At 46.6% G+C, this 12,964-nt stretch overlaps 1 protein-coding gene across 1 annotated transcript in view; it reads right to left on the reverse strand.

The window, feature by feature from the left end:
* IQCA1 (IQ motif containing with AAA domain 1) overlaps positions 1–12,244 on the reverse strand; it is a 95,643-nt gene extending 83,399 nt beyond the window's left edge. Inside the window, exons 1-2 of the mRNA XM_057422577.1 lie at positions 12,227–12,244; positions 2,707–3,031 (exon numbers count right to left, since the gene is read on the reverse strand). Coding sequence (XP_057278560.1) covers positions 2,707–3,031; positions 12,227–12,237 — 336 coding nt within the window. The 5' untranslated portion in view covers positions 12,238–12,244. The remainder of the gene's footprint in view (positions 1–2,706; positions 3,032–12,226) is intronic.
* Positions 12,245–12,964: the final 720 nt, after the last annotated feature.

A 12,964-nucleotide genomic window follows, 5' to 3' on the forward strand; every position in this document is an offset into this window, starting at 1 on the left:
TGTCTTCATAGGTCTGGTTCATACCATGTTCCCTATACCCTGTTTCAGCAGCATCCACAGTATCTCCTCAGGCAAATTATTTATTATAAGGAGGGATGGGTAGACAGGCAGTAGTTTCCCTGTGATGCTGCTCATGAGGAGCTGCACAGTCAAGTTACACAATCATTTGTCCCCAGGTATGTGTGAACACTTGGTCCCTTGCCCAATTTGCCTAAGAGAGGTACAAGATTTGACGCTGTGCCATCAGTGCTGTCTGTTCTGTCTGTTGTAGAAACTGATGGGCTTTGACCTGCTCAGGGAGACCTCTGACTTCCTCCTTTGCAGCCTCAATGCTTTAATGTGGACAGATATGGACGAGGAAAGCGCTGGCTGTAAAGGAAAAGCACTGCTCCTGCCTTGACACAGCCACATGGTAAATGTGCTGCCTGTGAACTCCAATCTCTAGAGTAAGAATTTGCAGGGAAGACTTTGGCCAATGCAAACAGCCCCTGTGAACTGCCAACTTGAGAGATCTCGTTACCAACTCCTTCAGTTGCACACTGTGCAGACCAACACATCCCTGTTATGGCAGCATAAGAAAGCTTCCAAGTGGGATTGTGTTTATCCCTGTTGATTTCAACAATGCAGAAGTCTGGTCTGCTGAGGTTTCTGAATGTTTGCCTCATTAAGCTCTCTGTTTGCACCTTCGTTGATGGAAATGATTATGTGTTGTACTTTAACAGTGCAAATCACTCTGTGATGGATTTCAAACCAGGTATAAGAAATGAAGCGGTTTGTCTAGACACTCTCACATGGGGAGAGAGGGCTTTTACACTGTCAGGTAGCAGTGCATGATGATTATCTCCCATATCTAACCTGGGCTTTAACAACAAGTGATCCTGGACTGAGACATTTACTGACTCTAAAGGTGAGATCAAAGCCACAAGCCTGGGACTGGAAGGGGTGGGAGTGCTTCTCTTCATAACCTCTTCTTGGGGCCCAGCATAGAAAAGCGAGGCTTGTGGTGTTTATCCTCACGTCAAATTTGCAGCTTTTTAGCCACTCCTGGCTCCATGTGGGATTTGGGTATCCAAATATCTTTACAATTTCCTCAGGAAATGGAATGACCGGGTGTTGGGAGGCAACTATACAAAAACATGAGGCACAGAACTAAAGAAAGCTGAAGCTTGGCTTTACACTGACATAGTAAAAAGTAGCCTATCTCACTGCGTAAGTCATGAAATGAGACTGCTCTGTTGTGTTCTCTGCCTATAGTCACGCTGGATTTTAGCCCAAGATAATACAGTGAAAGGAAGGATCAGAGATATCCTTCTTGGGAAGATTCTTTAAGAAACAGAAGTTATTTGTCAAACACTGGCCAGTAGTTTTGGTTTTTAACCAATAATATATGATTATTTTATGGAAAAAACCCCACGTAAATCTCTATTCCCATCTACTATGGAATAACGTTTGGAAAAGCCTCAAATCTCTTCAGTGACCCTGTTTTTTCGGTAGGAGGCAGGTTATAACAGATGTCAAACATGAGTTTTCAGACCTGCCCATCTTTGTTCTGCAGGGGGATTTCATGATATGTCTTGAAAACAAAGGGAAAGAGCTTGCAAAAACTCATGGCAATGACTGTCTGTCTCTATTTGCGGTGCAGTAGGGATGGTATTGCAAACAGAAACATGTCTGCAAGTCTCAAACCAACGTTGTAACGATACTGGGCATTCATCTCGCGTTATAACCGGGATCTGGAAAGCAAAAATTCAAGCTCCGACCCTGTTTTTAGGAAAGCAGCGGTACCTGAATGTGACAATAGGTGGAGCTGTCTGCGAGGGAAGCAACCTCCCTTTTGCTGCTGCTCTTTACCACTGCTTTTAGAGCACAGCTCCAAACCTTTAGCTTTATTGGCGTCCTTGTCTGGTTTAGCGGGACGGCTGTCAGGGGCTTTTACATCGGGCAGTCCTGAGTCCTGGACACTGAACACGCCCTCAGCTCCTGCCTCCTTAACAATAAGAGACTTAGCTGAGGTTTCTCTTGTTAGTAGTTTGTGGTACTATGAACTTGCAGCATTACCTGTAACCTCTGGAAGATGCCTGGGGCCAGGCTGATTTTACAGTGATGCAAAAGAGCAGACTGAAGTGGATTGTACCTTCCTTATCAATTGCCCATCTTTTACATAATCCCACATTCAAATCAGGCAGAGTCAAACTGCTGATGTTCACAGTGAAGCTAAATTAATACAACATCATAGAATGGTTTGTGTTGGAAGGGACCTTAAACCTCACACAGTTCCAGCCCCTGCCACAGGCAGGGACACCTTCCACTAGAGCAGGTTGCTCCAAGCCCCTGTGTCCAACCTGCCCTTGAAAACTGCCGGGGATGGGGCAGCCACAGCTCCTCTGGGCAACCTGTGCCAGCGCTTCAGCACCCTCATATTAGGACACGTGCAAGAGAAAGATCTACAGAGCCTGTGCTGTTATGGAGAACCTGAAATGCAACAAATTCGTCAGGCAGATCAGCTTTTAAAATCTTGCTCCAATATAATGCTCATTGTAGACCAAATATACTCTGATGTTTAACAGAAATACCATAATTCCTGGTCACCCAGTACATCACTATATCACTTGGTGGAACTTCACAGACTGCAGGTAAATGTGACTGTCTTTAACATAGAGCTAGGCAAAGTCCCTATGAATTTGCCTATTAACAGAGCAGACCTACTGGGAGAAGCTTTAGATCTTCCAGGATATTATCAATGTAATGAAATTCTGATTTCTCCAGATCCACCATCTCTTTTTTCAGCTCCAGGATCCGGCCGATCACACCATCCAGCACTTGCCGAATCAATGCCCGCTTCTGCTGGTGAAGGAGTTGGTCGTGGGCTGTCTCCAGGGTATGGAAGATTTGCATGTACTTGATGTAGGAAGTGGCCAACATCCTGAATACTTTCACGAGGTCCTGCTCTGGCTGGAGAAACTCTTCTCTTTCTCTCTGGAGCTGGATGTCGAGGTCTTTCTGGGCATCTGTCCACATCTTATTGTAAGTGCTAATGGAAAAGAAGAGACTAAGTTAACCTGACGTGAAAGCAAGAGTCAGCACACAATGATGCTAAGGCTCTCTGTGTGTGGACTTTGCAAAAAAGCAAACTGGAAATGTGAGCCATTACATTTATAAAGAGATTTTAACTACAATGTATTTAACTTTTCATTTTCACCTTAATGCATCCTTTGAATGCTTGAAGCTACATCCCCCTATAGTGCCATGAGTTTCATTCCATTGTGCTAATAGAGAAGATGGTTTAATGGAAAAGGGGTGTCCCCTCAAAGTCCTTATGATGGGGGAAGGTCTGGTTTAGGTCCCTGCATATTTGGGATGAGGACCAATTGATGTTTCTGAAGCATGTGTTGATTTTCTGCCTTTCTTCTGAAGTGGTTCTCAGGGCTCATTGTAGGGTAAGTGCTGTGTTGGTGCCAGTGTTAGAGTGGAGCTGTGAGCACTATTTCAGATGTGAAGTGAGGAAAGTGATTTATTTCTTTGGTAGCAACCGCTGCACTCCAAGCAATTGCTGAATGTCTGGTCCAAACCTATTTGAGGTCTGTCACCTACCTTTGTTACCAGCTTCACTTTCAGAAGTAATAATGCTTTTTACTTGGTGGTTTTGGTAGGAATTTGGTAGGAAAATTCTTCCCTGTGAGGGTGCTGAGGCACTGGCACAGGGTGCCCAGAGAAGATGTGGCTGCCCCATCCCTGGCAGCGTTCAAGGCCAGGTTGGACACAGGGGCTTGGAGCAACCTCCTCTAGTGGAAGGTGAAGGGAGTTGGAACTGGATGAGCTTTAAGGTCCCTTCAATCCGAAGAGTTCTGTGATTCTACGAACAGGTGGAGCTCTGATGTGATGAGCATGCACTGGCTGTCATTTGCTTTGCATGGTAAAAGCAGATCAAGTGCAGAATATCATGGGAAATCATCCTAAAGGGGCAAGAAACGGACTCTGGGCAAAGAGGCTTTTCTTCATAGAAGAGCTCAAGCAGCAGATTTGTCACCGAAAGGTGCTACATCTGTGGTAGTCAAAGACACTGTTAGGTTCTGTTTTACTTCTGCCCAGGTAAAGGCTCTCTCTTGGGAGTGACAGCTGTCAAAAACATCTTACACCTTTGGCAATGTTTCTTTAATAGCAAAGGTAAGAAGCTTCTGCACTGAGCCTCAGTGATGCTGGGAGAAAAAGTTGATTCACGCTGTCAGGTTTGCAGGAGGAGGGGAAAACAGTGGGCTAAGGTAACAGGGAAAGCTGACTTTTGTTTCTTACACCTATAAATAAAGGCTACTGGCCTCCATGGTGTAATGCAGACTCATCCACCAAACTACTGCTTGGTGTTCCTAGAGCCTGTCAAAGATGGATGAATACTAAAAGGCTCTGCCTCCATTAGATGAGCTTTTAGAGCAGCTCTCTTGCTGGTCTGAGCAGCACTGAGCAAGTGCTTGTGTATTAATTCTGACAAGAAATCCAGGCAGCTGTTAACATTACTTATGCTAGATTGTAATTGCCTAAGTGGGAGCTCTGTCAGCTGATCTTATCATTCCCAACCTCAGAGAACAGAATGACCCTTGTGCTGCAGGAGGGACCAGTGCAGTGGATGGGAGGACAAACTCCAGCCCACAAGTGCCCTGAGCATGAGGTGTGTGCAGCACATCCAGGATCCTGATGGGGCTTTTGGGACTCCCTGAAGCCATCAGCAGAACCACCACCAACCTGAACCCTGCTATTGAATCTGCACTGTTAACATTAAAGTGCACATTACACTTTTCAGCTGACTTGGGTTTCTGCAGGATGCAGCTGGTCCTGCTTTTCCTAATGCCTCTGCAGCCCACCCAGCTCTTTCCCTTTCCTTTTTCCCTATTTCATTGACATCCCTTTGCACCACCCAAATGATTTAATTGCAGCAATTAACCCAGGTGCAGGAGATATACAACATAAAACCAGCAGCGTGGAGAGGCTTGGCACAAGTATGACCAGTGTTAGCTTTGACCTAATAGCTCTGCCAGTGAATCAATGGGAGGTTTGTCCACTTCCTCCACAGTCAGCATGTGGAAGAACGTCTACTGGTATGAGGTTCAGGGGGTTTTCCAGCACAGAAGGAAACAACGTGGTATTGTACTTACGTAGCTGTGCCTGCTCATAGGGCATTTGGCAGTGGGGAAGCTGTAAATCTTGGGGGAAGCCTAGCCCTGCAGGTTTATGAACAGTGGGTATGCACAGGTTGAAGTGTTCTGAATGCAGGTTATTGCATGGGGACAACAGCTTGTACAAGAACCAATTCCATGATTGTCCACTCCAATTTACAATAATCTCCCTTTCTGCCTCCTCTGGCTGAGGAATGTCAAGTGGTTCCTCCTGCTGAGCCAGCTAATATCCAGTTTCTCTTTATATTTCAAATGAGTTTTTAAGGGAGGAGGGAGACAGTGCTCCAGCCTTCAGAGCGTGTTAACATCAGGCAATATAGATGGAACATAATTGTTTCCATAACGCATTAGTTTATCGGATAAGCATTAAGATGATTGCAAGCACGTTGCTGTGGGTCAGATGTTAAGACTATGGATATTGTGGCATGTTTGGAGCTCTTGCAGCAGTGATGCTCTGTGTAAATGAGGGCAAAAGAAGGGATAGGCCCACTGGAAAATGAAGTATTGACAGAAAAGAGTTATGAGGAGCTGCTAGATTTTCTCTTGTACCTGTTGCAGTTAGAGTGAATGACACCTTGGGGGGACATGGCCCTAGTGCTTCTGTTTGTTAGGCATGTAATGGGAAACAGCAGATACTTGATAACTGGGAACAGATAAGTGCAAGCAGCAATGTGATTTGAGTGTTCCTTTGGCTCTCCCTGACTAAAAACCAGAGGACATGTGCACAGCCATTTGCTTCCTCTCCCAGAACATTATTTCAGGTTTCACTGGTATCTAAATGGGAGTCCTTCTGGACTAGCCTGAAGGATTGGATGTGCTTGGTGTGTTTATAGCCCTGTCTGGCAGAGCTGCTGTAATCCTGGGGAGCCCTTCAGTTTTAGAGACAACTGTGTTCAAAGGGTAGTCAGGAGGAGTAACGTGTCTTCAAGGTTACGCGTTAAAAGCAGAGAACAGGACTGATGCTCCGTGCCCGTCAATCTGACGGCGTGTGACCTCCAAGTCCCTACTTGTATTTTTGCCTATTTGCTCAGTACCCCTCTGCATTAAGCTGTAAACTCCCTCAAAATTGCTTCCACACGCTGAAGGGGGAGTACAGAACAGCCTTGAGCATGCTGGCTTTTCATTTACTGTTACTGATTCATCTAGTAGACTCGTTCCTGTTCTGTAATAGGTAGGGTGTGAGCTGTATCTGTCCCTGAGGGTGATGCTGCATCAGAATTAGATTGGATTAAAGCATCTAACTAGCCTGTAGTGCTGACAACCAGCACCACTGAGCATAATTTTCCTTCTCATGGCATAAGATGATTAAATCCTGGGAAAGAAGGATGTCTGTCTCAATCTTCGCGTGTGTATAGCAGTATAAGTAATGCCGCAAATTGTCATAGCAACTACAAAATAGGAGTGTTATGGGTAAAATAAGCAATCCTGTAATGGGATGAGTTAAAAACACGTAGAGTGACTTAACTCCAGAGCCCCCAGAGTGCTTTCTGGCAGCTTAAGGCTTGGAGGGAAGGTCAAGGCTCTAACTCTTAACCAATGTCCCTTCTCTTCACTCCCATGAAGTACAAACCGAGTCTAAAACAAGGGCTAAAGAAGACTCTTGCTATAGCATGGTTTCTAGTTTGAATCTTGCTTTTACTGCTCAAAATAAAGCCTGATCTCTTTATTTAGAGTGAAACTTTTAGTTTTTGGTTTTTTTTTTCTGCTCAAGTTATAAAAAGCTGTTTAAAATCCTGCCAAATTACACATTGCCTCTTTCAGTATTCCAGGGCCCTCTAACTCTGCACATTTGTTTGACCCATCCATCTCTTTTACTAAAATGGTCCTGAGGTCCAGATGAGGTTACCCTGCCTACTTGTGCTGAGCTTCTTTTGACACTTAAGCATGCTCTGCTTGAAAGGGTTTGTGCTGAGCATGCAAACTGTCCTTCAGACCACTCAGGAGCCAGTACTGGAGCCTGGCACCAGTGAGGTCACCTTTGTGCCTGTGTGGTTTTCCTTCCCCCTTCTCCCCACAGTGTCTCGGTGTTTTTACTTGACTGCCAAAGGGAACTATTCCTGTTATTTCAGGACATGGCAGTTTGCATTCCAAGTTGTGTCTGTCTCTGGGTTTGTATATGGGCTGAACCCAGGCTACTTTGATGCCTGTTTTTTCTGGGCTGTCCCCCGAGGACAGAAATATCTCTCACTTTCATATGCCAACCATATAAATGCAGAGCATAGCACTGCATGTGCACTACTGCATTGTCTGCTGGATGTAAAGAGATGGAAGGGAAAACATCTGACTGATGTGGGTCATGTCTCTTCACCTAACATGGAAACACCCATTTGATTAAATGAACTCTAAATTGTGTGTGTTTTAACACACTTCTGGAGCATTTATGCCACCATTGCAAACTACCTGCCTTTCTCAGGAGATTGGGCTGTTCTGAGCCATAGAGCAGGGAACAGAGAAAGCACTGACAGGGCTTGTGAGAACAAGGGAGTGAGGAGTGGGGCTGGAGCAGGGATCTGCGTGCTGGAGCAGGGCTTCCGTGGGCACAAGGAGCAGAGGGAGTGAGACGTGGGTCTGGCAATGAGGAAGTGCATGTATGGGCCAGTCCTCAGGGAATCCTCTAGATCCTCTGGGCTTGACAGGTCAGCCATTGTGCTAAACCCTGGGCAAACACAGGGGAGGGAAACCCTGCCCTGCAGCCCCTGTCAAATAAAGAACCAAGAGACAAAGGTTGGGAGGGGAAAGTGAGGCCCTAGGGGAAAAGAGGCTGCACAAACACTGCTGCTTTGCTTTGGTTCTTTCTTCTCTTTCCAAAGATCACTACGCTTAAGATGACTGCTGGCTTGTTGAGGTCAGCAGTTACCTATTCCCCTGCTACAACCAACTCAGGTATTGCCTTGCGGGACTAAATATATTACGGGAGTGGCCTTCTCTTTTCTTTAGTCTTATAGACAAAGCTGCTCTTGGCGTGGAGAGGTATAGACACAAACAGAGATCAGCGTGGCCTTATGACATAAAGTGACTGAAGGTTGTCTGGATCAATTCCTGATGTAAAAGCCTTTATCGTGCACTTTGGAGCAATGCAGACTCGTGGCTCTGAGCTTGGTCAGGCTTGCAGCTATGCCAAACTTCTTAGCTGGTGGTGAAGGTAGGGCTGTCAGATGACTTTTTAAGCAGGCTTGCTCTAGCCATGATGTTTTACAAAGTTGGAAGTACTTGGGGTAAAGAAAAACCTCACCAGGCTTTGTTTGTGACAGGGGAAGAAAACATACAGCCTGGTGACATTGTTAATGTGACCAGCTCTGTGCTTCTGTCATCTCCAAGTTCAGTCTGTGGTGCTATGACAGAAAGTGCATAGGGGATAAAAGGTTTTATGTGGCATAAATGTGCTGGGACACTGCAGGGAAGGTGAAGGAACCCCCTTCACCTGCAGCCGTGGCAACGCCACACCTCAGCAGGTCTCAAGCACCTTCTCTGGCCAAACTCAGGAAGACCTTGCAAAGTGATTGCATATTTCATGGCTGAGCTTTCGTGTAGCCTGTGCCAAGGGCCATCCCTCTGTCTGTCAGGCTGCCCTTCCGTGGAGGTAAGAAGGAGAACAGCAGCCTCCTCTCTGCAGGGAAACGTGAGAGGATGGGGAAAGAGAGCTTTGGTAACTCATGCAGCCCTTGTGTAGCGCTGCTGCAGCAGACGCTGTGCCTGGGTGCTGCTCCACCTCTGCTAGGATCAGGCTTGAAGCTCAAAGTTAACATGGTCTTGAGACCTGTAGCTGCTTCTTTCACCATTTTCCAGGAGAAACGCTGCTGGAGTATTTCCACTGGCAATGCTTTTTCCTGAAGGAGACAGTGTACAAGTAAATGCACAAGATCTTTCCCTACCTGCTCATTAAGGATGAAGGGAGATGTATGAGAGACTTTAGGTCTTAGTTGTGATCATTTGGATTCTGCCTCTGTTTTCCTCCTTTAACATAAACAAGATGACATGCTAATGCTTACCAGGGGTGGGAAGAGGGGCAAAGATGAATCCATGAATGCTTGAGAGATGTATGAGAGAGAACATGCTCAGAATGCCCAGAAGGAAGCTAATAATTGTGGCGTTTGGATGGAATTTGAAGAATATGGCCTGGGGCCAGACCCTGAATGAGGGGATAAAAAGAAATATTCAGCAACAACCCAATAGCTGAATGAGGCTGGGGCCCCATGGGAAGAAAATAGGATGTGATCACAACGTAAGAAACTGCATCGTAATGCAGCCACGAAAAGCGGGGGAGAGAAGAGGGGATTAAAGTTGGATTGGCATTTTCTTACACTATGGTTTTGCAACCTCATTTTGTTCATCAGAGCTTTGGGCGTGCAATACAAAATACACAGGTCTCCTTTGGCTGCTTCTGTGAGAAGCAGAAAATGAGATGCTAAAGATCTTGTCTTAGATCAATATTTAACCACAGAAAGTTCTCTTTGTGACATGAGGTGAAATTTTAAAGCACTCTGATTGTTTAAAGCCCCTTGGTGGCAATGGCAAACGTCCTGTAGCTGGTTAAAACCTGGTACTAGTGGTAGCAGCACCAAGGCTCAGCTTTAATGTGGCAGGAGTAGGACTGTGAGGGCAAGTTAAGAAATCACTGTTCCTACAGGTCAAGTAAATGGTAAACAGATTCATAAAGGAAACACAGCAGGAACACATAAATGCAAAGCCATCTCTGTAAGTTTCCTGCTCAGTGTCTGGAACAGAGCGTACATCTGTATGCAAATGCTGGGGTCTGAGTACTTTAGGAAGCGTGCTACATCCAGCACTTCTTAATGATCCCCACGGCAAATGTAAGGGGTACTACAGCTGTCCTCAGAACATATCAAGCAAGTCTGAACACTGAGTTTTCCTATGGCTGGCTGCTGGAGCTTACTGACCCTAAGAGAATATAACTGAGTGCCCTAAGTGTCCTGCCTCTACCCTAATGCAAAACTAAAGCAGTGGAATAACACTCTTTCGTGAGCTTCAAACCACAGGGCCCTGAGGACAGTGAACATAAACTGGGTGGAAATAACTGATATTCCAGCCATGTAAACTCATGTGCAGTGTGACTCAGTGCTGCAGAAGATGCCAGCCTGACCGCTCTGACTTACAGTGCATGAGACAACCACCCTGCACACACACTTAGTACATTTGTATGTCCAACTGCCTGCAGGAGACGCAGGCAATTTCTCTGTGGTAGCAGCTGTTCTTCCAGATGTCTAAAAAGCAGCTGTTTACCTCAAGCTCAGAACAAGAGCTATGTGCTGTGTCGCAGTTCTATAGAGTACACAGAATGTGACTGTACAGCATTGAGAGATCACTGCTACAGACTCGACTGGGACTTACTGATGTGCCTATCTATAGCATGAAGTCTGTCTTCCATATGACATGGCATCATACAGTCATGTTGGACTAGATGACCCCTGAAGGTCCCTTCCAACCAAAACTATTCTATGAGTCTATGTAACAGTACCATCAGTACTTGAGAACCAATTCGGCTGAGTCGTGTTCTAAACGATCTTGCTCTGCAAAAGCAAGAAGCACTCCTATTTGGTAACTACTGGCATTGATTACAACTCGGCTCTATGCTGGGGAGGAATGCACAAAGCTCTGAACAGGAAATATTGATAACTTTTCTAATGCATTTGCCAGCACTGTCAGCCACAACCATTTAAAAACCAGGAGGCGAGATTGAGATTAGACAGTTAGGAAGAAGTTCTTCCCTGTTCTAACTATGAGAGTGATGAGGTGCCTGTGGCAGGGGGTTGGAATTGGATGAGCTTTAAGGTCCCTTCCAACTCAAACCAGCCTGGGATTCTATGAAGTTAAAGCTGTCTATATTTAGGTAAGAATTTTCTACTTTTTATTTTCCTGATTGTTTGTGACCATTTTTTTATTACATTTTACTGTTGGGTTTTCTTAACATTTATTAATTTCAGATTCTGAGGTGGTAAAACCTGAATCCAGCATGGGGCAATAAATAACTGCACAAACTGTCCAGAAAACTTGGTATGCTGAGGTATAGAACACTGCAAACAAAGCTATCCAGCCTGTTGCTCAACTCAGGCCCCATAGAAGCAGTAATTGATGAACTGGTATATATTCAGACATGTATTTATGAAGGGCAGGATTAGCCCAGCTATAAATGTCATGCTGTGCACAGCTATAGAGTGATTCCAGTTAAGTGAGCCAAGTAGCATCAATGTCAACTTGGAGTCCCTTACCAGCATTACTACCTCGTTTGGAAGCAGAACTGTATATAGTTTAGTCATGTGGTGAGGAGATGCGTATCATGTTTGCGTGGATTTGCTGTTTAGCACTAGTAGTGCTGCAGGAAATGCTGAAGAACCCTGTCTATTAAAATTACACTGAGTTAAGCTGAACAGTGAAGACGGGTTGAGAGAGGCTTGCTCTGCTGGACATGGAGGCAGCAAACTGCGAAATACTGAGGGATAATGCCATAAAGGATGCTCACAGTTAGGTTCCCATCTTTGTAGCACAATAGCAACGTAGGAACCAATAGTAATTCTTAGTAAGGAGGCTGGGTATCTTAGTAATGTTTCTGGAAAGATGAGCATGGCTCCCTGCAGGCACTTTGATCCAATGCCATCATCAGGGTCTGCTTATTGCAAACAAACTTTTAAGACTTGTACATTGCTGACAGCATCAGGAATTCATTACAGGGCGAAAAACCCTAGTTTGTGCAAGTTTTCGTCTGGGAAAGGGGAAAAAGTGATGTTTTTGCAAGCAGAGATGGGCAGAGTGGGTAGGAAAGGTACCAACAGCGGCCTAAATGCTGCCGAGGTGAGCCGAAGCCTTGGAGCGGCTGAACATCCCCTCGTTGGAACCCGCGGACTGGCCGCGGCCGCGCCCCACCGGATACGGCGCGGCGGAACCGGTGGCACCGCGTTCGCACCGGCGGGTGCTCCCCTCCGGAGATGCGCGGAGGGTTGGGGTGTGTGGAGGGGTGTGTGTGTATTTTAGCCCCTTCAGCCGGGTTCCGCCCGAGCACCTGCGGCCCTTTGCCCCTCCTGGCCCCCGCGCCCCGCGCTACTCACGCCTGAGACATGGCGAAGCGCAGCGGAGGCCGCCGCGGAGCCCACACCGGTGCCGAGACCGCTCGGAGCCCCTCCGGCCTGGCCCCGGCTGGCAGCGGCCTGTCCGAGGCCCGGGCAACCGGACGCCTTGCCCGCGCCCCGCCGTTACCGTGGAGACAGGGCCGCGAGATGCGTGCACGTTATAGCCTGCCGGTGCTGCTGCGCAGTGTATGGACGGTCCGCGTTTCATCGCGTTTTGCCTCTATTTTTGTTTCTCCGAGCACCCACGGAGACAAGTTTGTAGTGGTTTTCCATCCCCTACTGCTTAAAAACACGGTGCTTATTGTTTGTGGGGTTTTTCCCCCTTGCAACAGCTGGAAACCCGCCTCGTGTTCTGTACTTCCTCTCCCCGTTGTATCCCCGAACTGAGCACATCTGGATGCCAAGGGCGGCTGGGCAGTGACCGCCGAGACCTGTGTCTCCATCCCACCTATGGGTACTTCACCCTCCTAGCTGGATGTGCTCCGGCTTTGGGTTTTACAAATATTAGCAATGGGGGAATGGGAGCCACTAATCGTTTTAATTCGCTGTTTGTGCATGGGGTGAGAAGCATCTGTTGTAGGACATTAAAAGGCTCCTTATTGAAAAAAAGGGGGAATCAAAGCTAGTGAGACAGGATTGCAGCACATTACAGGGGTTTGGGGGTGGAAAATGCACTCCTCGACAGCGCAAGTGGGGAAGGGGGAAATGGAGCAGTGT

Source organism: Pezoporus wallicus, unplaced genomic scaffold (assembly GCF_028554395.1).
Source record: "Pezoporus wallicus isolate ANWC-B61680 ecotype Strahan unplaced genomic scaffold, APGP_CSIRO_Pwel_v1 contig_3488, whole genome shotgun sequence".
In the NCBI taxonomy this organism is placed as follows: Eukaryota; Metazoa; Chordata; class Aves; order Psittaciformes; family Psittacidae; genus Pezoporus; species Pezoporus wallicus.